Source organism: Pollachius pollachius (assembly GCF_949987615.1).
Source record: "Pollachius pollachius genome assembly, chromosome: 3".
In the NCBI taxonomy this organism is placed as follows: domain Eukaryota; kingdom Metazoa; phylum Chordata; class Actinopteri; order Gadiformes; family Gadidae; genus Pollachius; species Pollachius pollachius.
The window spans coordinates 38,954,015-38,980,752 of NC_136936.1; the positions used below are offsets into that span (position 1 = coordinate 38,954,015).

The 26,738-nt window shown below is 44.9% G+C and overlaps 3 protein-coding genes across 7 annotated transcripts; 1 reads left to right on the forward strand and 2 right to left on the reverse strand.

Annotated features, from left to right (window-relative positions):
- Nucleotides 1-358: 358 nt before the first annotated feature.
- sf3b1 (splicing factor 3b, subunit 1) lies at nt 359-12,827 on the reverse strand. 5 transcript variants are annotated; one of them, XM_079733396.1, is made up of 24 exons: nt 12,771-12,827; nt 11,860-12,032; nt 11,455-11,556; nt 9,980-10,094; nt 7,965-8,044; nt 7,665-7,850; nt 7,039-7,504; nt 6,835-6,956; nt 6,521-6,718; nt 6,328-6,429; nt 6,018-6,197; nt 5,834-5,920; nt 5,186-5,456; nt 4,922-5,067; nt 4,469-4,615; nt 4,093-4,218; nt 3,738-3,959; nt 3,324-3,506; nt 3,118-3,229; nt 2,855-2,975; nt 2,607-2,738; nt 2,226-2,498; nt 1,579-1,795; nt 359-965 (listed from the first exon to the last, which is right to left on the reverse strand). In XM_079733396.1, the coding sequence occupies exons 1-24, from the start codon at nt 12,796-12,798 to the stop codon at nt 807-809; spliced, it is 3,948 nt and encodes a 1,315-aa protein (XP_079589522.1). In that variant the 5' UTR covers nt 12,799-12,827; the 3' UTR covers nt 359-806. The 5 variants fall into 5 exon arrangements, 2 of the variants coding, with proteins under 2 accessions (XP_079589522.1, XP_079589523.1); XM_079733397.1 differs by lacking the exons at nt 9,980-10,094; nt 11,455-11,556; nt 11,860-12,032; nt 12,771-12,827 and adding an exon at nt 8,408-9,800; XR_013811735.1 differs by lacking the exons at nt 359-965; nt 1,579-1,795; nt 2,226-2,498; ... (13 more) ...; nt 6,835-6,956; nt 7,039-7,504 and adding exons at nt 8,408-8,462; nt 8,989-9,047 and having other exon boundaries at nt 7,790-7,850.
- An 814-nt stretch (nt 12,828-13,641) lies between these two features.
- Nucleotides 13,642-18,418, forward strand: coq10b (coenzyme Q10B). Its single transcript, XM_079731761.1, has 5 exons — nt 13,642-13,751; nt 15,724-15,909; nt 16,690-16,882; nt 17,719-17,820; nt 18,191-18,418. The coding sequence occupies exons 1-5, from the start codon at nt 13,666-13,668 to the stop codon at nt 18,356-18,358; spliced, it is 735 nt and encodes a 244-aa protein (XP_079587887.1). The 5' UTR covers nt 13,642-13,665; the 3' UTR covers nt 18,359-18,418.
- Nucleotides 18,419-19,861: 1,443 nt separating this feature from the next.
- hspd1 (heat shock 60 protein 1) lies at nt 19,862-26,282 on the reverse strand. The gene is made up of 11 exons (XM_079733351.1): nt 26,184-26,282; nt 24,741-24,916; nt 23,715-24,050; nt 23,503-23,598; nt 23,317-23,410; nt 23,026-23,194; nt 22,561-22,660; nt 22,224-22,469; nt 21,769-21,943; nt 21,474-21,652; nt 19,862-21,333 (listed from the first exon to the last, which is right to left on the reverse strand). Exons 2-11 carry the CDS (start codon nt 24,912-24,914, stop codon nt 21,163-21,165), a joined length of 1,740 nt encoding a protein of 579 aa, XP_079589477.1. The 5' UTR covers nt 24,915-24,916; nt 26,184-26,282; the 3' UTR covers nt 19,862-21,162.
- Nucleotides 26,283-26,738: the final 456 nt, after the last annotated feature.

The following is a 26,738-nucleotide window of genomic DNA, read 5'->3' on the forward strand; positions in this document are numbered from 1 at the left end:
TTAGAATGCTTTTTCACGTTCATGAAACCTCAATCTTGAGGCTAGGATATTCACATTGCTGTCGACATAAAGCAATGTCATGCATCAGCCCGTTAAAATATAACAGAAAAATTACCCTATTGACCCTGGTCCGTTCTAAGAGGTCAGCCGTCAAGTAAATGTCAGTCAGGGACACCACATCTATGTTAATCCCCATGTACGTACAAGGGAAGCATTGAAAGGCTTATTTACATTTGGACCCTATTCACTGAGGGAAAGACTGTCAAGTTACTATGCAGTTAAATGATTCCTGAGCAACTATATGATTCCTGGAAACATCGGAAAAGGTGGGTAGTTATGTCAAATAAATCAGTCAAAATCCAATTTTGTACAGATTTTATTCATTCAAATAAAGCAACAGTCTCATAAAGAAGAGTGAGTGGAAGTCTTATGCAGGGAGCAGCCAGTAGAGGCCTACCAATGCACAGAAGAAAAACCTTGGGATATTTAAAAACAATTGGACAATGCTTAATTGCTCAACCATAGCTACCTCAAGCCCTCATACGACATTCCTTACAGAAAACAAACATGTTCAAAGCAAAATACATACAGATGAATTTTGTCTTAAATCCATTAATTTAACCAATAAAAAAAAGATATAGGTGCCAGGCAACATATACTGAAGAGTTTTGAATGGGATTGTCGACATACTATTGAAAAAGAGAATCATGTCCAAATCAAACAAGATTCTATGGTGGGTATTGTGGGACGGGTGACGAGTAGATAGGAATGAGGCAGATGGAGCGAAAGGAGAAGTGAGTTTCTATTTACAAGACGTATTCCAGCTCGCAGCGGACAAAGGGGTTCTTCTCATCGTTGTACACCTGTGGGTAGTGGGCGATGAGGGCGTCCTGGGAGCCGATGTAGATGGAGTTGTAGATCTTCCAATAGACGTCCCTCACTTTCCTGGCTGGGTGGAACAGACCCTGGGAGAGACAAAGTGGTACGGATTACGAATAACGAAGGCAGATCATGGTGGCCAGGCCGGCAGCCGGCACTCAAAACGGGTCAAAGAAAAAAGGTGGTTGAACAAATTGGTTTAATTTTGGGGGTTATTCAATTAATAGTTAATAGATAAATTCAGATGCAAGCATTGAATACCAGACATATGCACGGTTTCTGATAGTACGTGCTACTGGTAGCCAAGCGTTAACCTGGGCTGTACAATGTGGCCAACGGGTGCAGGGTGAGAACAGAGGGACAAGGGAGCCTTCTCTGCTAGCTCTCGTGTGGGCGTCTCTCTAGCGAAGTACTAGCCCTGATCTGACCATGGAGGGGTCGAACAGGCGAGAATGAGTCGCATGAACCATGTAGTCCTCTTACATGATATTGAACCGTGACCATGAATTAAAAAGGGATAGGCTGTGGACGCCCCTGGACCGACCCTGCACTACATAATCCCGCCCTACAGCAACACTTGCTCACCAAACATCAACATTTTTACTTTACAGTAAAATACAGCCAACGAAGCTTGGCCCACTGAAAAGCTTTGGTTCCGAGATCCAATTCTCCGCCAATGAGCAGGCTTCTTGGTCTTACCTGGAGGCAATACTGGAGCATTCGGCAGGGCCCGATGGCTACCCTCAGGCCCTCTAGGGCGCCCATGACAGCCTGGATGACGTGGGGCGATGTCTCAAAGACATTGGGCCACACGTAGTTGAGCAGATGGTTGAGGGAGTCTTCGCAGCCAAAGCCATAGACGCCCAGCGACATGTGCTGCACCACGGCGCTCGCTGTCTGCCTGTGGACCAGGTCTCTGCCAAGGGGTGAAACCAGGACAATGGTCAGCACTTTATATTTTGCAATTCTATATCATAAGGCCTGACGAGATGCCTTGGCTGGTCACAATTTTGAATGTTCTGGGGAACGCGTCTCCTTTATTTCTTTTGTGAGACCCAACACTAGGCCTGAGCTGCTGGGTATCAGCGCAGGCCACTCTCGTTGGGTCGAACCCTGCAACGCTTCGGCAGAGCCAGCTCTAAAACAGAGGCGGCAGAACCGTCGCAGTTACAGAGCTTCCTCTCCCAGCACTGTAACACTGAGCCGGGAACTGATACCCGGGCAGCTGACTTAGTGCTGGTCAATTTGCGCCTTTTCATTTCTATTAGAGGCAACATGTCAGCCCCCACTTCAATTCTTAAACATGGTAGTACCGGCTAGTCAGTTAAGGCCATCCAGGGCCATACCTGTCCATGAGTGCATCCTCCAGCAGGGGCGTGACTGCGTAGATGTAGTCCTTGCCCATCTCCCCGATGTATTCAAACAAGAAGGACAGCGACTTGAGAACACCGTTCTGCACGTTAAGTTCGGGCACACGGTACTCGTTCATGAGCGCCGGCAGCACGGTGAAGGGAGAGCAGGTCTCGGCGACGATGGCGATGGCCACGGTGGTGCACACACGGTTCTGTCGCTCCTGCACCTTCAGGTTGTTGAGCAGGGTGGCGAGGACGTCGTGGGGGCTGTGGGAGGTAGGGCCATGTAAGGTCAGAACAGTAACAATGACTTGACGCTAATGGCTTAATCTAGATGGCAAGTGCCTGCTAGTGTGGTTCTGCACACACACTCACCCAATGGCCTTGGCGATGTAACCAAAGGTGTTGACTGTGGCTCTGCGGATGGCCTTCTTGTGAGCCTTGAGCAGCTCCAGCAGCTCAAAGCAGATCCTCATCCACTCCCTGGCAGATACGTACTCTGCTCCACTATATACAGAAACACAGGGTTGTTAACATTGACCTCTTCAAGTAGGAGGCCTTAGGACGGACTTCACGGTCATTCATTATTCAGCCACATCATTTTCAATCCTTAACACACTTACCGGTCAGCAATTCGGCCCACCAGGTCAATACAATTCTCCTGCACCTTCTCGTGCCTATTTTTCAGGATGGGCGTCAGACGAGGAAGCAGGTCTTTGATTGGTGGAGTCATCTTGTGCATACCTAGAACGACAGAGCCACGCATCAATAGATGTTCACAGAGGGGACAGCCATTTTTATATGAGGACTTATTTGAGGGACATCGATGAACCACAGAATTACAACCAAAGATGACACGAGTTGGGTGGACCAGCATGGGACGTACCGATGACGTTCACGATGGCCTTCAGGGCTCCAAGGATGCTACCCAGCACCTCTGGATACTCCTCTCCCAGGTACTCGTACAGCACCACTCCCAAGTGACCCATCAGTTTCTCCTGCAAAGGTGAGGAGATGACACAGGTTCAGAAAACAAGTCCTACCATACCTTCTCCTAACTTCAGGGTCAAACCTCGTCACAGTGGGCCTTACCTCCTGGCAGGTCTTCATGACCACGGCGGTACGGGAGATGAGGTCGGCGGCCTGCTGACGCACTTTGGCCGACTTGTTGTTGAGGCGCCACAGCACCGTACCGCAGATCTGAGGCAGGTACGGCTTCACACGCTTCCCCAGGGCATTCACCACGGTGCCAAAACCGTTCAGCATCACGGAATCCTGGAGGAATGATACAGCAATGAGTGACAAGGCTCTGATTTTCCTGGGCTGTATAGTGCAGTGATGCTACACACTTTCCGAAAGTACACACAGCATGGTTCCAAAAAGTAAATACAGGCCCAAAATTGTTTAAAAGATAAATCAAAGCTATGCGAGTCCCATTACATGATTATGCCCATAATGCATCGTCCTTGTCCCCAAGGCAGCTACTGAGCATTTGATAACACTCACTTCTGTGGTCTGTTCCTGGAAGGCATACAGGATGCCGTCGATGAGCTGCTCCTCCAGCTTGTGGTCGATGTCGGCGGCGCCCAGGTTGCCCATGATCTTCTCAATGGTCTCCATCACCATCTTCCTGTACTGCTCCGCCTCGTCCTTCAGGTCATCCACGATACGCGAGATGATCTCCGCCGCGCCCACCTTGTTGGCCAGCTCCACCGTGGTGTCCACCAGCTGTTGGGAGCGGGCGGAATACAACAGTCCGGGGTCATTCACAAAGTGTGGATGAAAATACTCTGTTTGTGCATTTTCTCCAAGATAAATAGTTTATACAAGGTTTATTAAATCAAGGTTTACTGTAACTTGCCTGTCTGTAGTTACGTCTGTCAAGAGCCATTCTGTGTTGCCAAAAGTGTTTGAAGAAGGGGGGCAAGATCTCTGTCTTGATGTAGTTGGCCTCCACACCATCAGTTCCACAGCACTGCTTCACCACCTGGGGACAGGACAAAAAGCTCAGGTCAGAGCTGGAACTGACAAAAATATACCATTGTGCCATCAAGAGTGGCTCTATAATTGTGGCCAACGGGTGCAGGGTGAGAACAGAGGGACATGGGAGCCTTCTCTGCTAGCTCTCGTGTGGGCGTCTCTCTAGCGAAGTACTAGCCCTGATCTGACCATGGAGGGGTCGAACAGGCGAGAATGATTCGCAGTCAAATCAGTCATTATCGAATGCGCCACTTTACCTTGAGCACAATCTTTTTCATTTCCTCATCAGGGGACTGGAACTCTCTGATGAGGATCAACATCACCTCCCTGGTGTAGTAGTTGGCGTACTCGGCATCCATCAAAGGGATCAGGTAGCCAATAGCCTTGAGGAAGGCTGCCAGACCCTGCAAACAGGCAGAGGAAATGGTGTCAACGGTAGTCTTCACTCATTTGAAAGCTAAATATATATATAATGATGCAACGTTTGTCCGATACTGGCAGCAGAATATAGCGGCCTCACATCCGACCATTCTCCTGACAGCAACAGCCCTCAAAGAGGAGTCTTTAGCAAGCAATTATACACACTATAGCCACTCACAGGCTTAGCGCTGGGTGATGATCTTGCATATTTCTATGACCAGTTGTAACAGTTCATCCTATAACACTAAAAGGCTACGGTTGAAAAGGTCCCTCCAGTGCTTTGCCGCTACCTTTCCTCTGTGCTGTCTGATACCCTTCCAGAGGGGCTTGAGGACCGAGTCGAAGGACTCGATACCGTAAGGAGTGGCCGCCTCCGCCAGGGCAGCAATGGCCAGAGCGCTGATGGTCCTGACTTTCTGCTGCTCGTCCACCAGACCTTGGACCACAAACACAAGTCCCAGTCAGGGCACGCAGTGTATATCAGGAGTGTATCACCATACGTTGCGCTTTATGACACAATCTGGTTCACCGCAGGGTGGGCACCGGGCGCTCACCGTGCTCGATGATCTCCACCAAGCTACGGAGATGGGGCAGGATTGCACAGCCCATGAGGATGGCGATTTGCTGCACGATCTTGATGCCCGTGTGTCTGGCCTGCCAGGACTTTTTACTCTTGCACACGGCTTTGAGGAAGGGCAGCAGCGAGGGGATGCCCAGGGCTGAAGCCACCACGGCGAAGGCCCTGGCGGTGGTGTTTCTGACGTACTCATCCATGTTGTCAATGTCGGGACGCATAGTGGAGATCATGGTGGCCAGGCCTGCAGCCTGCACGCAAAACGGGTCAGAGAAGAAAGGGTTTCATTTGGGGGTTATTGAAATAATATTAATGGTTAATACAGCTGCAAGCATTGAATGCCATATGCAGGGCTGGTTATAGTACTTGCTTCCGGTAGAATCACATGATGGCAGCCAAGTGTTATACTGGTCTGTGTAATGTGGCCAACGGGTGCAGGGTGAGAACAGAGGGACATTGGAGCCTTCTCTGCTAGCTCTCGTGTGGGCGTCTCTCTAGCGAAGTACTAGCCCTGATCTGACCATGGAGGGGTCGAACAGGCGAGAATGATTTGCACAAACCATGTTGGCCTCTTACATTGCATTAAACCTGGAGCATGACTTAAGAGGGATGAATGACTGTTCCATACCTTTGCCAAGTTAGAGATGATTTCCCTGCCCTCCACTCTGGCATAGTAGTCCTCATCAATCAGAAGTGGCTCAATCACCACCAGGATCTGGTAGAAACAAATTCAAATCAGATCAGTGTCAGAGTCATCTACAAGTACCCCGATTTTTTGTACTTTCAACCTCATCGCAGGTTTCATAACCTACCTTGTGCACGTAGGGTCGAACCAGGTCGTCCAGTTTGTAGAGGATGCGGTCGATGACTTTGACCAGCAGATGGCGCTCTTGGTCCTCCAGGGTGGGGGACATGAGCAGAGGGAGGATCTGGTTGAAGAGGGGGCCAGCTCCAAACTCACGAGCCTTGTCTGTGATCTGTCGCAGCGCCGCCTGAAAACCCAAAGAAGTCAGTCATTAGTGAATTGTAAAAGACGTTTCATGTTTCTGGCTGAAGCACACAGCAAAATATCCAGTAGCATACTACAGAGTCTCAAGTGTGGCGTTCAAGAGAGACACTGACCTTTCTCATAGGGGGTGTGCCGTTCTTGATCTTCAGCAGAAGCTTCATGATCTTCCTCTCCTTCTGCTCCTCGGGGCTCAGCGTGGACTCGTCCACCTCCACCTGACGCAAACGCATTACAACCATGCAATTAAAATCAGGTACCTCCAATAACACATGACAGACGTTTGGATCAGAAAGATGCAGTACTCACAAGAAGTTTGTCGAAGTACTGTATATCATCTGGCTTAAGGAAGGGGAGGTTTCCGGAGGGCTGGTCGTTGATCTGCTTCATGGAGCGGTCCTCCGTCTGCATGTGGAAGCCGGTCATGCCCCCGATGGGAGTGGGAGTGGCAGACAGTTTGCGGGCCGGGGTGCGGATGGGCACGTAGCCTGCTGGAGGAGGCAACACCTACGGGAGAAAGAAATGGAAAAAATTGTTTTCATAAGTCACAGAAAAATAAGAATTTAATTGTATTTCACAGTATCATTTAAGGAGTTGTATTGATATTTCTAAATAAAATTTACCTTGTAGCCCTCTGGAAACATGGCATCTAGCTCCTCATCCGTAAGGGGCCTGTTCCTCTCGTCAATTTCTCTCTCCCACCTCCAGGCTTGCAGCTGCTCTGGGGTCATGCTCATCAGGTGACCTGGAGACAACACAATAAGGCATAAGACACAGCCCGTAATAACCATAAGTTCCACAGACGTAGGACTGAAACTTTGGTTTACCTGGTGTGGGGGTTGCCATGTTCATGGCCGGTGTTCCAATGGGCGTCTTCCCCGGGGTGAGCATTGGGGTTGATGATCCCATCTGACTGGCGGGCGTCTCGTCCCATCGCGACTTCCTCTTACTGGCGCCTGGGGTGGGCGTCTCCCCCACCGACTCGTCTCCACGGTCTGTGCGGGGGGTCTCGGCCCATCCACTCCCTTGCCCGGGGGTCTCGCGCTCCGTCTTGGGGGTTTCGTCCCAGCGGTTTTTGCGGACGCTGCCCGTGGCTCCTCCGTGGCCGGGCGTAGCGTGGCCCGGGGTGTCCCTCCCTGGGGTGGCGGCGCCGGCCGGTGTGTGGCTCGGAGTGGGGTCCCATATGTGAGTGTTGGGGGTGGCGCCTGGAGTCTCGCTGCCTTTGGCCCGACCGGGGGTCTCGTCCCAGCGACTGTTGGAGGGGGTGTGTGCAGGTGTATGCCCTGGGGTTTGCTGCAAGACAAAAAGATATTTGACTGTTGCAATCTTTTGAAAGTAGTACAAGTATATACCACGACCCACTAAAGTCCAGAGCAAGAAAACAAAAACCCCCATCCCTTGTTCCTGCAAGGATCAAACAATTGTTGTGATTTGTTTGGATGAGGCCAGTCACCTCTGCGGTGGAGTCCGCCTGGTCCCAGCTGGACATCTTCTTGGGCGTGGTGTTGGTGGGTGTTTGGTTCGCTTCAGCCGTCTGGTCCCAACGACGTTTACGCTTGGCTGCTGCGGCGGCGGAGCCGTTCACTGCCTTCAGGTCCCCCGTTTTCGCCTTCTCTGCCATCTGCTGTCGGATGTCTTTCTGGAGGAGGGCAAGCATACAGCCACAGTCAATTCACAGGTCATCGCCTTTTTGGTATTTTTCTTGACGTAAATCCTGACTTCTACAGTTTGGATAAGACTGTCAAGAACAAACCTCCTCTTTGGTCAGGTGCTGCTCCTTCATGACGTCCATGTACGACCTCACTTGCATCTTTGGGTCTGGCGTTTTGCCCCCTGCGCGAAAGAGCACCAACAACAAAACCGGACATACATTAGGCTGTGGACTCGGGACCAACTGTCGTAGAAACACAGCAAGCACAGTACACAGCCAGCTAACCCTGACTCTAAAACCAAATGAATAGATCATTACGTTCCGTTGGCTTTACATGTGAATCACAATGAAAAAAAAAGAGCCCTAGAGATACAAACGTTTCCTCTCTTTCTTACATACAGACATAGCAGTCTTAGGGAAGAAAAAAAAAACAAGCAGATACATAGATGAGCTGTGGTTGCTCTGTGTTCGTTTAAGGAGACAAAGGAGAAGGTAAAGCCATCACTGATGCAGGGGTCCTGGGCTGTGCTCTCCAGAATACGTACACTTTCAGTGCCAAGGGTCCTTCTGCAGTCAGACTTCAACCGGCAGAAAAGAAGCCTAGAAAATTTCTCTTTACCATTAGTAACACTTTGGAAAGGGTAGGAACTCACACACATAAGTATACCACCTGTGTTGCATTGATTTACGGCACTCAAATATAGAGAGAATCCTGGAGCTTGGCCTCAATCTACAGGGGTGCAATTAAAGTTAGACTGGGATCCAGCTGCCAAATTAATCATTTATTTTTATTTTTAAAGCTAAATGATTGAGGTTTTTCAGGGGCCATTAAAAACTTCTGATCGGAGGCTACTTCAAGAGATACAAAAAGTGGGACGGCCCAACTGTCCAGAGATAACTACTGTGACAATATTGTTCAATTTAAAAAGTAATGGTTAAATATCATACTTCTTTCATATCACTAGGAGATGGCCAAATGGGGGATATACATAACAAAAATTCTATATGATAAAACAATAACTTTGGGGCTTAAGTTTATCATTGTTGGGCTGCTTTGTGTCCCCACAGCAGCAGTAGACCCTGACCAAACTGAAAAGTGCACACTTGTGTGTTCACCATAACCTACACAGGATGAGTTGCTGCACCCTTAACAGAGTGCAGTACAGGACTGGCAAAGCAGTACTGCTGTAGGAGAGAAATTAAGGACAGTTAGTATGGGCCTGTGGCATTGTGGTACAATTTTCTTGATCAAATATTTCTATCTTACAGGGAGTTGTAAAATAAAAATAAACACAACATCTTGATTAAATATAGAAGTCTACATGCAGGCTTCAGGTGAGCCCTAGCTAGTCACCTAACTGGTGACTTGTTACGTTTAAATTAGGGGCGTTCTGCCTTCTTTTTTTTAATACTCAAAGAATTACGCGACAGTGAACTCTAGTTTGATTACACTGCCATAAGGTCAGGGACCACAAGCCAGAAGAAATCTTTTGGTTGATGCCTGTATATGTTGGGTTATGACTTTTGTCATTTAATGAGCCATACACAGCTTTACTTCTGTAACTTGTATGTACGTATTTATACACACACACACGTGTATACAATTAAACCTGCCTCTAATATGATGTTCAAAGCCTAACATACCGGTTTCTAAGTCATGATTTTATAAGAGGATCCTGCCTGATAGCCACATGGGTCTATTAACCCTTCAACCCAAAAACAATCCATCTGCAACCCACGCTTTGATAGGTGAAATAACCCTCCATCAGAGGACACCCAATCACCTCCCCCCAAAAAAGGTGAGCCAGCCCTACAGTGATCATAGGGTCACACACATGGGTGCAAAGTCTTTTCATGCCAAAACGAACAAATTTTCCGCCATAAGTTTCTCCTAGATCCTAGAATTAAGTGGAAATGTCACGGTTGAACAAAATGCTTCTAAACCAGAGAGGATTGACCACAGGGAAGGAACCACGTCTGGGGAGCAAGTAATTGCATTTCAGTCGAAGGGTTGAGCGGCAAAAAGGGACCAATTGAGACAATAAAGAAATCAACAACATGAAAAGGGGGAGGAAATGGGAGGAAGATGAAGACAAAAGAGGAGTGGTGGAATTTACCGTCTGCAAAAGGGTCGAGTCGCTCCGGGGAGATGATCATCTGTCTTCGGCGTCCCTTGTATTCGTCCTCCCGGTCGGCAATCTTCGCAGGACGATGCTCTGCGAAGGGGTCATACTGTACGGGAGAAACGGGAGTAACATGTTAGGACTGACTCAATAAATGAAGGATTTCAAATACAACCAAAATTATCTGAATACAAATTGACCAGTTTTAAGCAGCGTTATGATGCCCGTTTACTGCAAGTTCAATTGACAGGCGTGATAGATCAATGGCCAATTCCAACCACAACATAAGTGAGAAGCAATGCTCTAATGGATTGATAAAGAAATATTCACACAGCCATAAAGATTTCAAAAGCCATAAGAAAGGAGTACTCTGAAGTTCGACCATGGGGCTAGTGATTCTTGAACCGCCATTGTTTCGGCTATTCAGTTTTCAGTTACCAACATTAGACCCACCGATTGTCCCATTAGTTCCCCGCTGATAGATGTAGACTAAGTTAATTCAAGCTCTGGGCTCTCTGAATGATGATTAGACCAGCCAACTTTTAGGGTACAGCCCTTGTTGTAGCACCAATTAAAAGGATCCAAAATAACATAGAATTATTTATCTTCACCTGCCAGATGGTGAAAACCTACCGGCCAAGTGATTGTTCCAATATGTTAACCAGATTTTTTTTGCTGCCAAATAGTCAAATCCATCAGCCATTTGGGGATGCTAGGTGTTTACTTTGTACTCCCAGCTGCCACCAAGAATCTTGTCAACCAAGTGACAACTGGATGTGAGCTGGGTGCCCACTTCTAAAAGCTGAAGTCAAGCACTCTCATGAAATGGGGCCTGAAACTGGCTGCCATGGTCACCTAATTATTACTTTTACCTTTATAAATGACCAAAAATTCCATCCAAAGAGGGCATTTGTCACACTGCGTCGAAATTGAGGCTCACTGTGCCATCGTCTGTTACGAATGTGCTTGTGTTCAGTCTGTCATGTGGTTTATTGGCACAGGGGTGAAATTATCACTTTGTGCTGTGATTACACAGAATGACTTAGATTGTATCGTGATTATAGAAAGTTTTTGCTTGAAAGTCCATTTTAATTAACACATTGTAAACCTTTTTGAGCATATTTCCCTGATTACGGATGTGTAAAAAGCTACAAGTATATCCTGATGATTGTACCTAGTTCACAGGATTCACTAAATGTACGAGTTAACTCAAAATGTGGTCAAACTGGGTGGTGTATTTGACAGAAAAAGATAATGTAACTTGCATTTAAAAGAGAAGCTTGGGGAAGAACCAAGAGACCCCAGTTAAAACAAGTTATTGTATACTTTTGCACTATAGCTTGGCCTGTACGTTCATGGGAATGGTCATGCAGGTTCAAATATAGTGCTTCAACTATTTATTACTGTTAAGCTTTGGCAGTGAACGCTTTGAAGTTCCGGTCACATATATTTTAATCATAAAAGCTTACCTGTTCCTCTGACTGGGGAATGGCGTTAAGTATGGCCACCGGGGCATGGTACCCAGGCTTCTTTTGACCCAATAAACTGGTCGATGAATCTTCTTCATCATCCTGCAATTAAGAGAAAGGAAACAAGAGTCTAGTCAGGTCTGGCTCAAGTGGCCGACACTCCTAGCTCGTATACAGACAGAAAAGGAGCAGTCAAGCTCAACAGGAATTTCTGAAACAAAAACAACTCTGATCAGGATGTGTTCTAGACCTGACTGGGTGAATTTTTTTTTACAAAAAAGGTAAGATGAATGAGGTTTCAAGCAGTGTTAATCTTAATATATATATATGATCAATACAAATACCAAACAAATGTTTGCAATTATTTTCAGAAGACGTTATAATGGCAATAAAAAAATGTCGTACATCTTCTTGTTCATTTGCAGCAATAGACGTGACATATCCCGTGAAGCGGCTGTCGCTGCCCCCGTAGATCTCCTGGTCAAAGAAGCCAGTGGAGTCCAGTCCCACTCCCTGCTCTCCCTCCTCCAGCAGGGCGGCCTTCATCCCCTGGATCTCCAGGATCTGGGCCTCTATGTCTGAGACAGAACAAAGCATACACCAGTTAGAAAATGTTCACAATTATTGTCCCTAATGTTTACACATCCATGTTCCTTAGCGTCCCGATGAAAATAACCAAACCCCAAAATGAACGCTATTAAAAGAAATTCGCGATATTACCTAACAATAAATAAATAAATAAATAAATAAAACAAACGTACTAAACGTACAATGGTGACCAATCATTTATGTTCGCAAACGGCCCTAGTTAAACAACCAAGATGTGTACATACTTGGTGAATAACTTGAATAGAGTACGATTTATTATTGACTGGGACATCAAGTTATATCGGGGTGTACAACCAGTCTGTAACATTAACGTGAACATGTCGTCGAGGGTGTTAAACGCGGATGTGCCATTTTAACCACCTATTAGGGGAGTTACACACGACAATGTAATCGCGTTTCATTAAATACATCTAATGACAGAAAAGACCAATGATGAATATTAAAACTTTACGGTCGTTTTGCAGAGATACGCTAACTAAATGCGGCGGCGTGACGCTAGCTACATAGCTTAGCCGTGAGCGCCATTATCTAAGGCTGAAGTCCGCGTTGTGTCGTAGCAAGGCCTCTTTGGTAGTTGTTTGCAAAATACGACATCATAATGCAAGAAAATTATTTTTTCAGGTGAATCACTGTGCAACAGTCGGTAAATGCGTTATGGATGGTGGTGTGCGATGCTGTGTAGTGGAATTTGAAGCAATTTAATTTACCTTCGTGTGTTTTGGCGATCTTCGCCATTTTGGTGATGGTTCGTGACTGAAACCGGAACCCAGGAATATATCGTCTTCACGAGCTTTGGGAAGCTACCGGAAATACATTCAGAGAACCTTCAAGATAAAAGCACATCGCTTAATATAGCTTGAGGTGTCCCTGGGTCAGGTTCATAGGGTCAGGTCAGGTCTAGCTCATTGATACAATGTAAACAATACATCTATCAACATTTTTGTATAACGATAATGTTCTGTTGGTGTGATTTTTTTATATGATCGATTTAATAATCCTGAGATTAGATTTAAAACTAACGTTTGTTGGACAATTATCCAAACTTGGTTCGCCAACAAAGGAATATTTTACTCATATTTAGTCAGTCTACTCTATTCATAACAGGTAACTTTGAAATGTGTTTTCTCTCAAAGTACATATGTATTTCGAAGGTCGCCCCTTTATCCATATATATTGAATAAATGCCATTAAGTAAACAGTGTCATGAAATATGAGTGTCACTAGCCCTTGCTTAGTTGGGTGGAAAAAATTAGATTAGAGTTGTAGATGAGTAGATTAAGTCATTTAGTTGACTCCACCAGTTCACCAGCGGTAGAAAAAAACAACTCCAATAGATTGTAGAGAATAGCAAGTGCATAATGCATTGAGGTATTAGGTTACTAGGTCGCCGACGAAAATGTATCTAATCTCGTGACACTAGGCGTGCGCCGGTCCGTGCACGTTGGACATATGACGTCAATAGGAATGGATCGACAGATAAGCCAATGGCGACCCTAAACTAAATCGATCAACCAATTAATGCTAAGTCTGAGAAGAAGGCGGGGTAAACAGGCAGGCTGTGCAGCAGGCAGACGAGAGGGAGTAGACCTCAAAGAAGGGAAGATGGCGAGGGGTAGCAGAAGCCTGCTAAGAGCTGCCGGGTGTTTAAAACAGATACAGTTCGCAGCTGCCCGGGAGACACAGACCAGGTGATTTATTTTATTCTGAGATTATTGAAAAACTAAGGTCGACTGTTTCTAAATGGGAGAATGTAGAAAAATTTACAATTTAAAGGTGTTGAGTATCTGCTGAGTTTCGAGAACTTAAAAATAAGAAAACTGCGCTTCTTTTGTGAGCTGTTTGATGAGCGACAACAAGAAGTCTATTCAAATAATAAATAGCCGAAATGACTGAGGTGACCGAAAGATGAAGCAGTTGACCAAACCTCTGGGATTACTATATTTGTATTGTAACGTTAAAATGTGAGATTTTTCGAGACTGTTGTGTACTGTACTGTACTGTACCATTGTGTTCTGTAACTTTACTTAACTACTCAAATACAAATGCTTTTGTGTATTTGGCTCTTAATTGTATTATGATTGAACTGGTCAAAGCATCGGCACAACTGTCATTAAGTAGAAAAATGTAAATTAGGATGACATCAGATGCGTTAGGATAATGTAGGCCTATAACAATTAGATTACCAACTAATTAGGAGAAGTCGCCTGATCTCTCCTTAATAGTTGGTCCTCTATGAGGGGTTAAGTGTCTGTTGTTATTACTCTGTTGTTACTAAATCATGATCAAACCAAATCCATTCTAACATGTTGAAAAGTAACTCACTGTAAAGAAGCCTTCATTCCCCGAAATACAAGCATTTATGTTCCCGATAACTTCCTATGCACATGTCCGGGCTCGTTGAGGCCAAGGCAGATATGTTTCTGACTGTGTCACATTTCACTTTGATTGTGTCCAGGTTAAGTCTCACTCAGACAGATCCCTTGCATTAACTAGACTAAATTGAGACTGCTTTTTCAACTTATTCAAGAGGGTATGGCAGGGTTTTTGGCTACTCCTTCTTTAGCAGACTGGATACTTATGATATAAATCTCAAACTACTTTTCACCCTTTACATCTCTTAAAAACGTTTACTTTAAAGGACAAATATTTAACATTGATGCAGAACATTAAAACTGGTTATGGCAGTCCAAATTCCCAATATCCGCCGGCTCCCTCCTTCCCAGCATCGAAGCTCAAACAGGTCACCAAGTTCAGGACATTGAACGAACACGAGTACAGGACGTGCCAAATATGCCTAACCCATATTTTGAGAAGAGCACAATTATTGTTTAAATTTGTTGCACCTTGCTACTTCTATTTAAAGTATCCGGCAAGTGATCATATTTCTTCTTTACTTCAGTGAAATCAGAATTGAACTGACTCAGGAATAGAAATGTACATTTTATTTTTTAGAGAATCATGTGTACTGAATAGTGGTACTGTTGCGATGACCACTGGCAGAGGAGAAGGCACACTGGAGTTTGTACATTACATTTCGTAGTTTCTGGAAACCTTTCCAATAATGCACGGTAGTACTGTGTTGAAATGCAAATCATTAACCTTGATTTTGGCTTTCAGCCCCCCGGGCCAGTACAGAGAAAACTCCTGTGTGATGTATGACGCAGACTTGACTCATAGCTTTGCAACTACAGCTATTTGGCACATGACCTGCCCTGGTGCCATTTGGCATGGTTTCGAGCTGGTGACTTGTATTTGCTGTTGGCAAGGGTTGCGGTGACGAGACCAATTAAAAAGTTTTGATAATGTGGACTATGTTGATTTTTTCTATGCATTGTTTGGATATTATTGACAGGTGTATTCAGGCCTTAGCAAGATGACATTCCAGAACTGTGACTGATTTTTTTCATTATGGAGGATTGTACTTGTTGATACTACAAACACCTGCAAAGACTTCACCAACCACCCCACAATGTCCGCACCCTCCTTGCTTTCAAAAACGCCAAACCTCTTAGTGATCTTTTTTTAATAAAAATATCTAATAATACACAACCCAGATACCAACATGGTTGCAGGTGATACTGGCATGCTAGCTAATAATGCAGATACCTGTATGTTGGCTGATTATTGAAACCTGTTGTTTTATAATTGCTTCGTGAACAGACACCTGTCATCATGTGGGATTCTGATGGCGCGTGCTCCCCAGCTGCAGTGCCCCACTATGCCAGGGCGCGTCATGGCGCTGTCCACCATGCCATGGCCCGTCATGCCGGTGCCCGCCCGCGGTTTCTTCAACCTTGCTGGGTCCTTCTCCAAAAAGAGGGAGTACTCTGAGAGGCGCATCATTGGGTGAGCTGCTGTGTGTGTGTGTGTGTGTGTGTGTGTGTGTGTGTGTGTGTGTGTGCGTGTGCATGTGCATGTGCGTGTGCGCATGCATGCTTGTAGGAATTTGTAGGAATTTCCCGAGGCGGATCACCGAAGTGTTTCTATCAATATGCTAGTATGGTACAAATGGCTAGTAAGTGTACTTATCTCATGGTTACAGGTGAAACATGAATGCATTCTAACAATTGGAGCGTTATTTCCTAATATCATCGCTGTATTGGTAGTATCCAAGAGATTCCATATACCGGGTTCATTCATTTACTAGTCTTTTGTATTCTAAATTGTATCCATATTCTAAATGCAAACTTAGTTATTTAGTGCATGAATGAAAGGCATTCTGACATGCCATGTATTAGCATCCATGACGTACGTAGTGCTGGCGTGTCTGTCAGGAAAGGTCATATTCACTAAATCTGGCTTTATAAATAGCACCAGGGAACACCGGCTCAGTTCCCAGAGCGTGAGACGGAAAGTTATGCAACGCAAGGGGGGGAGGTAATCTTGAATGATTCCTCGATTGTGGCTATTCTACCTGGGCTCTTTCCCCATAATCCCGTTTCTCGCTCCATCTTTCTAATTGTATTCTTCCTTCATACCTTTAACTCAACAACCCACTTAATGCAGATATGACCGAGTCATGGTCTTAGTACAGGACCTCTTGTCGTGACATTCATGCCTATTAAAAGACACTAGATTGACTTAGCCACTACGAGGTGTTATTAAACATACCACCGACCCCCCCAGGTTTTCCATGCAGGAGATGTACGGCGTGGTGGCCGGGGTTGAGGACTACCGCCACTTTGTTCCATGGTGCAAGAAGTCTGACGTGGTGTTCAAGAGAGCGGGCTTCTGCAAGGCCAAGCTGACAGTGGGCTTCCCCCCTGTGGTGGAGAACTACACCTCATTGGTCACCTCCGTGCGCCCCCACTTGGTCAAGGTGAGGTTCAACTGCTCAATCAATGAACGGAAAGTCTATGCTGTTAGTTGAGCCGAAAGGTCTGATGGTCACCATTTCTCCTTTGTTTATGTTGTGCTAATCTGCACCCTACTATCTAACATGTGGTTTTCAGTTATTCAAACACATTTCTGGGAACAAACTTCCAAATGTACAAAATTCAATGTTATATAATAATAGTTCTCTGTGGCTAGTCCTCTAGCCGACTCTTAGCTAATACCAAGCGCGTAGCATTCCTGAGCCAGAACTATTGGTTCAAAGGTCAAAGCTACCAGGAGGTGGTGTGTAGTTCAGGCTAGTGTATGAGTAAACTCCCTCCATGCCACTCCCCTTAAACATGTCACTAGCTTGCTAGCTTTAGCAATAGCTCTGCCTAGACTTGTTGAAGACTTTGGTCCTGTGCAATGAGTGTACGAGCAGAGTGTACACTGAGGTGGCTGGGCAGGTAGACAGGTAGACCATCCAATCATTTCATTTGGATCTTATCCAATTTATTACAGGCCTACAGCCACAGATACCAGATTGCTTTGCTTTATTTTGTCAGAGCATATTATTTATTGATTGCTATGAGGATGCAAAAGAGAATTTCAATAAATATGACCAAAAAAATGTAATGGCCTTCCATAGCTTCAACATCTTTTACTTTGTGATAAGGCCGAACATCAGCATCTTCTCCTACATCTCATGAATTTGTTCAAAACCCTGCCAAATCAGAGTTTCAATTAAATGGCAACATTCACCCAGGATAATTTTGTAGCTTTCAAATTGACCCCTATTCAACCAGAAACTTTTTAACTCTACGATCGGTTGCTCTCCAGGCCTCCTGTTCAGATGGTAAGCTGTTCAACCACTTGGAAACGGTGTGGCGCTTCAGTCCCGGCCTCCCTGGGTACCCGCGCACCTGCACTGTTGACTTTGGCGTAAGTATCACTGTTCTGTTGTTACAACTGTTATTGCAACATTTTGTTGAGTGCTGATATGTATTGCGGTTCTGTAAATATGGCTTTTTCAATATATTCTCTGTGTGATTTTATCTTGTGTGGTTTTGATTTTCAAATGACCCTGGCTGAACAGAACAAAACGGTACTCGATGTGAATTGACGCTGGACAAACACACTGTAGCGCCCTCTGTAGGAAGGTGGCATAAATGAGCTTATGCTAAGATAAAGTAACTGTTCTGCCTTTAAAAAAAAAGGAATCGATTTTTGGGTCAACCAGGCGAAGACAAGACTCCTGATCCTAACACGAACCGATATTCTTCCCCCTCCATCCCTACTCTCGTCCTCCCAGATCTCCTTTGAGTTCCGCTCCCTGCTCCATTCTCAGCTGGCCCACGTGTTCTTCGATGAGGTGGTGAAGCAGATGGTGTCGGCCTTCGAGCGCCGCGCCTGCTCGCTGCACGGTGCCGAGACTCGCATCCCTCGCGAGCTCATGTTCCACGAGGTCCACCACACGTAGCAGGGGAACCCCCCCCAGTACACACACACACACACACACACACACACACACATATACACATACACATACACACACACACACACAACAGAAGTTATATATATATATATAACTAGCCCCATCAAATCAAGTCAACACAGGGTTAGTGCCAATGGGAAAAATAAAGAACCTTTCACAGCTGTTCTTTAAATGTTTAGAAAAGCTTGTTGTTACATTATGTGGTTGGATTTAATTTCCTTGTTTTTCACCCCTAAAGAAAATTCTACTGCCAAACTGGCCAGATTTGCACACTCAGACTATGAGTTTATAGAGGTGCTCTCTTCAAAGCGATGGCAGTATGACACTTTTCTCTTCGATCATTCTGACTGTGCAACGCTGGATGACCATTTATATCACACAGTGTTTATATTTGATAATGTGCAATAATGGCTTTCAAAAATGATCATTGAGTAAGCAATAATAAGCACTGTCTTAAAACAAAATGGACCCAAACTAGCTAGACAGTGACCTGGGACACCTGGACTCACACCTGGTCATGCCAGAGGGCTGTGTTTCAGGGAAGGATCTGATGCTCTGCAACCCACTGACAATTCCAACATTCAAACCCAACCTATTCTGGTGCCACTCGATCAGTGGCACAATTGTTTTGTATTTTGAACATTTGTTTTAATATATTCATTTAACATATTTATTGGTATGGTAAGAGTTGTAATGTATATACCAATATCAAGATGCAAGAGAAATGTATATATTGTACTGCTAAACTATATAGGATATATTCTTAAGTTTCTTTAATGTTTGGAGATTGTTTATCTGAGCTTATTTTTGTGTAAACAGAATTGGATTGGATTGCCTACATCTACTGACTGCATGATAAAACTATTTTTTATAGAAAAACTCTGCTTTCTTTCGTGTTCTTTCGTGCGTTGTTGAGTGAATCCATTTTATTTAAGCCCAGGTCAGGGACCTAGGGGTTCTACCACAAATAGACTCATCATGGGAAAGGTAAGAATAGACCTGAGTTTGGATCGCTGTTATGACAGAAATGCAAAGGTCAAGTTGGAAATTCATGGCAGCATTTTGCCTCCATTCACTACCTCCAAATACATTTACTTTAAACTTTCTATGCTAAAATATACTTTTGAAAGATGTGTACTTCCCATTCATCTTAAATAACTAAGACGTATGTGTATACTTTTTGTGTATACCTCAAAAGGCATACACAAACCCTTAAAGGCTTTTTTATATTAGTAATACATTTCCTTTTTCCATTCAACTGTGGGAGAATTGTCAAGTTTGCCACCTAAATAAAGATGTTCAAATAAATCCAGCAAATCTAAAATGTACTGCAGCTATGAAAAGACAGAATGTGCACTCATTTAGCCTGTGTTGTTTGGCTGGTTGAAGGAGAAAGATCTAGTAAATAACCCAATTTCATACTTACTAAAAAGCAAGTTGTTTATATACAAAGTATTTAGCAAAAATACCATTTTGGAAACATTTCAATATAATTGTTTTTATTAAATAAAAAAAACAAAATCACCGGTAATTATGGACTACATAGTACAAAACAGAAACTGAAAGACAATTGCTTGCTGAACTGCAATGGAATAATGTTCTACAGACGTACCACCCCATAGGTTGTAAAAGTAACATTATTTGGGCTTGTTTGTCGTTAATGGCATCCAATTAGCATAGATGGTTCACACTGATGGGAGGACCAAAGAGTCCATATGGTGGACGTTTGACAGCAGGTGAACAGGAAAACATTTTTTTCAGACCTGCGACATGGTCCAAAACATATTTTCAACTCGAGCACCACCAGGTTACCCAGCCCAGCCAGTCCTACCCAGAACATCATCTGCTAAATTAATTTAAAACTCAGCTGCCCATGCGTTCTCTCATGATGTTTAAGATGGTATTCGAGCAAAAGGCGTAAAACAGAAATGTATTGCGGCAGGTTTAAGATGGCCACATCAGACTTCTCAAAACCTTGCTGTTTCACATTTCTAAACGAGGCACTTTTGTCCAACTACAATGGTCATATACAAACCTGATCTGTAACCGATCAGATGATCAGAAGTATTAACCCAGCATCACAATAAATGTCTGCAAATGCTCATATGCCAGAGAACATTGGTTTAATTGGCTCACCTTAGTTGAGTTTTTAAGCCATATATGAACCCAGGACATGTATAAAACGGACAAAACTGAACAAACAAATATATTTGATGACGAAACATTCTTGGCTAGGCTCGAGTTTCTCCATCAACATTGTACATTAATACAGTTTGTTTTTTAGTATTCATAACACTTGACAGAAATAATCTTTGAGATTATTTCTTGCAAGAGTAATAAAATAAAGATGTACGTTAGCTTCTTCTCCCATATATCATTTAACAGATTCACCTACATATACATTTATTGTACTCTTTCGTTATGATTTCTTGGACAGCACTGGAGGGTGTAAACAGGGACACTGGCTGGTCCTCTGCCCCCCAGTCCATGGATGATGAGCTTAATTATGTGTATGGGTTAGAAAAGGCGAGGAGGACGCAGTGGTGCTGGGTGGGGCAAAGCTTTCTTCTAAGAACCAGTAAGGGGGGGAGGGAGGGAGGAATGAGAGGGGTGGTAGGCGGATGTGCGCAGTGGGGATTCAACCAACCATTTGCAGCCCCAACAAAACTTGATGGCAAGTCGGTTTGGGCAGGCCGTGGTGGTGGGGGGAGGGAGCTCGGTGGCTGGGAGGCTCTTCTCTCCCTGGCACAACTCTGCCCCGAAGTCTTATCTTTGTTTATGGTGCTGGCTTAGAAACCCATGCCGCCCATTCCTCCCATGCCACCCATGCCGCCCATTCCACCCATGCCTCCGCCACCTGGCATCTCCTTCTCTTCCTTGGGGATCTCCGTGACAACACACTCAGCGGTGGACAGCAGGGAAGCAACGCCCGCGGCGTCCATAAGCGCCGTCCTCACCACCTGCAGGGGGGAGACAGTAAACCGCTTGGATACTCATCCCCAAGTAAGGCACAGAGGGGCAGCAGAGTCGCATGCAAATTAATGACGTAGGCTCTACGTCCACACACACTGTATGAGTGCAACAGAAATCACCGGCATACCTTGGTGGGGTCGATGATGCCCGTCTCCACCATGTTGACAAATTCTCCCTTCATCGCGTCATAGCCCAGCTCGGCTCCTCCCTGCAGGATCTTCTCCACCACGAGGGAGCCGTCCACACCGGCGTTCTTGGCAATGGTCATGGCTGGGATACGGAGCGCCCTCCTGATGATATCGATACCTGTGGTGGAAAGTGTCGTTCTTTACAGTGTTCAAAAAAACAAACATGATGGAGAACTCCAAAATGAGTTCCGCAGTAATCCATGGTGCTTTCTTGTTTTGGCGATTTCGGCTCACCGATCTTCTGGTCGGGGTTGATGGGTTTCATGGCGTCCAGGGCAGGGATGCAGCGCAGCAGGGCACAGCCGCCGCCGGGCACAATGCCCTCCTCCACGGCGGCCCGGGTGGCGTTCAGAGCGTCGGTCACGCGGTCCTTCTTCTCGTTCACCTCCACGTCACTTGTTCCTCCGATCTATAATTGGAGAATACTACTACTTAAACCCAGAATTTTTTTTTTTACTGGCGCAGGGCTGCAGGATGCCTTATAAACTTCCCTTAAATTATGTTTCAATGAGAGGACAAGTGTTGCATCCACATTTACTAAGCATTCACGTTGGTTAAGGAAGTCAGCCGATGCAAATCATTCTACAATAGGCGTTGGGGTTTGGTTGTCATTTAACCCTTACAAAAAACCCAATCGCATCTTTGAATTAAAATGCTATACTGGCATAGTTAAAGAAGAAAGTCCTCACTTTAAGGACAGCCACGCCGTCGGAGAGCTTGGCCAGCCTCTCGTTGAGCTTCTCCTTCTCGTAGTCACTGGTGCATTCATCCAGCTGCTCGATGATCTCTGCGGCACGCTTCTCCACGGCCTCCGCGCTGCCGCCGCCCTTCAGCAGCATGGTGTCGTCTTTGGTCACCTGCACCTCTCCGATCCTGCCGAAGTCATGAGCCTGGATGTCTTCTAGAGCCAGGCCCACGGCGTCATCACCGAACACCTGCGGAGGTAAGGAAACCAAGTAAGACTAACTGCATGATGCCATCTTAAAATAAAAGCGAGGTCACCCCGAGTCAGGAAGAGCAACTTACAGTGCCACCAGTGGCGACGGCCATATCCATCAACTGATTTTTCCTGTTATCCCCAAAGCCTGGAGCCTTAACAGCAACCACCTGGAGGCCAACCTTGAGTCTGAAATATAAAAGCGCATAAACTCAAACAAACAAATCAACACGTTGCTGGGCTCTCTTTGGTTATATTCCACCAAAAGATAGCTTGTATTAAGGTCAATAATCTCAAATTTTATGGTAACTCATTACAAGTTCAAGGTTTAGGCTTAAGAAAAGGTAAATCATTGTATGAATAAATGGATAAATAAACAGACACAATCCCATGACAACCAGTTAGTTCAATGAGATGTAATCTACTCCCTGGCTAGGCACACCCCTGTGACAATGACCTCAGTGGCCGAGTATATTGTGAATGCATGATGGCCACTAGGTTCAAGCCCCAAGATTATTACAATCAAGACTAAAAAGGGACAAAAGAAACTCTACCTGTTGAGAACCAGAGTACTTAGGGCCTCTCCGTCCACATCCTCAGCCACAATGACCAAAGGCTTGCGCTGCTGGTTGGCAATCTCCAGGGCAGGAACAATGCTCTGGACGGTGGAAATCTTCTTCATGCTCAGCAGCAGGTAGGCGTCCTGGAACTCACACTTCTGGCCTGGAGAGAAAGGGGAGGGCGGGGAAGGTTACTCATGTGACAAAAGACAACATTACCAGGAATGTTATTATTGCAACAGAATTTATTTTGAAGGACACACGTTAACTTGAAGGACACGTTACCTTTAGCGGTGTTGATGAAGTAGGGAGAAATGTAGCCGCGGTCAAACTTCAGACCCTCAATTATCTCCAGCTCGTCGTGCAGAGTCTTGCCATCCTATATTACAGACAGGCACCAAATTATGACATGACGGAAGTCTGCGTCAGCCGGATCATATCATCAAGGAGGTATAGCACCGCGGTTCTTACCTTCACGGTGATGACTCCCTTGCGGCCCACTTTCTTCATGGCGTTGGAAATAATGCTTCCAATCTCCTCATCTCCGTTGGCTGAAATTGTGGCAACCTAAAGAAAAAGAGCGTTGTCAGATGTTTTAACTCCAGACAACAGCACATGAATATGCTACAGCCAGTCAGCAAGTATAAAATATAGGACTGGTACAAACAGGGAATGTACTTTACCTGTGCGATCTCCTCGGGGGTGGTGACGGGTTTGGAGAGCCTCTTCAGCTCCGTCATGACCACGTCGACGGCGTTCATGACGCCGCGCCGGATCTCCACGGGGTTGGCCCCCTTGCTGATGGAGTCGAAGCCCTCCTTTGCGATGGCGCGCGCCAGCACTGTGGCGGTGGTGGTGCCGTCGCCGGCCTCCTCGTTGGTGTTGTTGGCCACGTCCTGCACCAGCTTGGCGCCGATGTTCTGGTAGCGGTCCTTGAGGTCGATGCTCTTGGCCACGGTCACGCCGTCCTTGGTGACCTTGGGGCTGCCCCAGCTCTGCTCAATGATCACTGTGCGGCCCTACGATGGAAGAAAGTGGAATGGATCAGTACCTCAAAATAAGACAACTTGGAACATGTTAGGGCTGTTGGAACGAATTACAGGAATCTTAAATTATTTGAATAGTAAAACAAATTATACTATTCGAACGCTGAAATTACTTTTCAAATGTCTTGGCCTACACGCATGTGAAGACGACCTGCTTTGTCAGGTCACATCCGATGAAAAATAAAGTCTTCACACACCTTAAAACCAATTTAATCTGCCGAGATGCGAATATGCGCCCTATTCCTTTAATAGTCGCAACGGTAAAATGACGGATGGAATACACACAGCCTAATGAAGACGAGCTTATGAGCCGTCCTTTAACCAAAATACCTTATGTATTTAAAGGATTCAGTTATACTGGATTTTTTATTTTGATCCAAATAGTGCAACGAATGGCTGTTCGCGGATGAGGGGGGTAATGTTAAGTTGGTGGGTTTTGGAGACCTTTTTAGAGTTTCATTTTTTTTTTCGGTTTCCCTGTTCAATAACTAAAATAGGCCATCACCCTTTCATAGAGAGTTGCTATCCGAAACAAAACTACATAGTGTAGAATAATTTGAATATATATATAAATTATAGAGGAGGATGATTGAAAGCTGTAAACCACGTAAAATAAATGTTTAACCAAATTGGTAGATTATTGAACAACATCTGATGCATTACCTTAGGGCCCATAGTCACGGCTACTGCATCAGCCAGCAGATCCACTCCCTTCAGCATGAGGGCACGGGCATCAGCTCCGAACTTCACATCCTTGGCATAGGCCCGTGTGAGGTGGGGTGCCAGAGCCCTTGACACTGGCCTCACCTGTCTCATGACTGTGGCTAGACGGAACATCTCTGTGGGAGCAACAAAGATTCAATGCATTAGATAGACCTCAGGTAATAATAACAGGTTGCTTTAGTCATTGTACTGGGCATGATTTAAAGAGTTCAATCTGATGAGTAAATCAAAGTCAGAAGTTTATAATTGATGAGATCATTGGGTGCATCAACATTGCCCTTAGTGGTGGTCAATGGAACTGCGTAAACTTCAAGCAATTCAATTTGAATTGGGCAACAATTACCAAATGTAAATTAAATTAGAAAAGCATGGTTTTTATTTAATGTGGCCATATACCTGTCCGTACAAACAGCCTACACTGCGACGTAAGCATAAGCCTACATTGCTAAACAAAAAGTTGATTGTGATTTCAAAGCAAGGAATTTGACTTAAATGCATAATGAATGCATTCGCCCAATAAGACACGTCAGATTGAAATATTTTATGCATAGATTTTTTCTTGACACACCCTGACTATAGACGTGTCCGAAAGTATCGCGGTCCACCAGTGACCTTTGCTCACTTGCTAAATAATGACCCACAAAAATCGAGTAACTAAGCAATACCATCGAATTGAGGCTGATGCAATGTCATTGAAAGAGAATCACGACCCAAGATCAACGGCGATCATTTGCTTTTAAATGGACTGTGGTATGGCCGTGACCTGCAATTACTTCAATATAAATACATTTATAATTTTATAACAGATGGTAGCCGGTTCCGGGTTGCACACCCACGTGTACTGCTCAGGTCACGCGTCACAAGGTCATACTCGAACAGCATGTGTGCAAGTACCTCCCCATCCTTGATGAATGGCTGAAGATCAGCTACTAGAACATTCTGCTAACACCTCAAACCTTTTTTCACACACCTTACTCAAACTGAACGGACATGTACTCTAGATTACAGTTGCCATCGTGCGTAAATTAATAAAACAACGGTGATACTAGATTCACCATAAAACCTTGTGGCGCACATTATTATAATGTTGGGTTCATTCAATGTCAGCGCACAACGTTTAGCGGAAACATCTAGCCATATACACGATAATGTTGCACAGCAGGCTGAATAATAACCCCAACTAGTAACCCATTTGAGGACTGGATGTCCTTTATGATGAGTTATCAAAGACAGCTAGCCAAAACTATCCTAACGTTAGCTATTAAGCTTTGAAATCGCCCCGAAAATAGTAAGGCACCAAATGAATGTATATAGCAAAAAGCGCATGTAAGGAAACATGTACCAAAAGAGGTTCAACAATATGTACGAAATCAATGTACTTACTTGTAAATTGGTGGTGGCTGTTGTCACAGGTCTACAGCACGGAATGATATAACGTAATAAGGAGAGGACAGCAGAGCAGCGTAACTGAGCTTCGGAGAGGCAGAAGTGCACATGGTCTATCACATCCGGGTGATTTTCAAGTCCGCCCCCAACTATGCATATATATAACTAGATACGTTAACTGCTTTAAATCAGGTTTGCTTTTGTTTAGGAACGCCAGTGTTTTCAGTGCATGAAGACATAAATATTACATTTATATTCTATTATATAAATACTATGGGAACCAAAACGTATTTGTTGTTAAGTGCAAAGTTTTTTATTCGTAAATGCTCGTTCCGGGGCAAGGGTTTCTAGAATTTGCGTGCGTACCATTGGAGCAAAACTATAGGTCAAAGTTGACGTTGTGCAATTTGGATGATTGTTGCAAACGCCAAAAATCGACACATGAATTGTGTTTATATGTCATACATCAATCCCTATGACAAATCCATATATTTGTCCATTAATTGCAAACATTTCCGATTGTGTGGTGGCCTCTGCGGATGGAAAATTCTA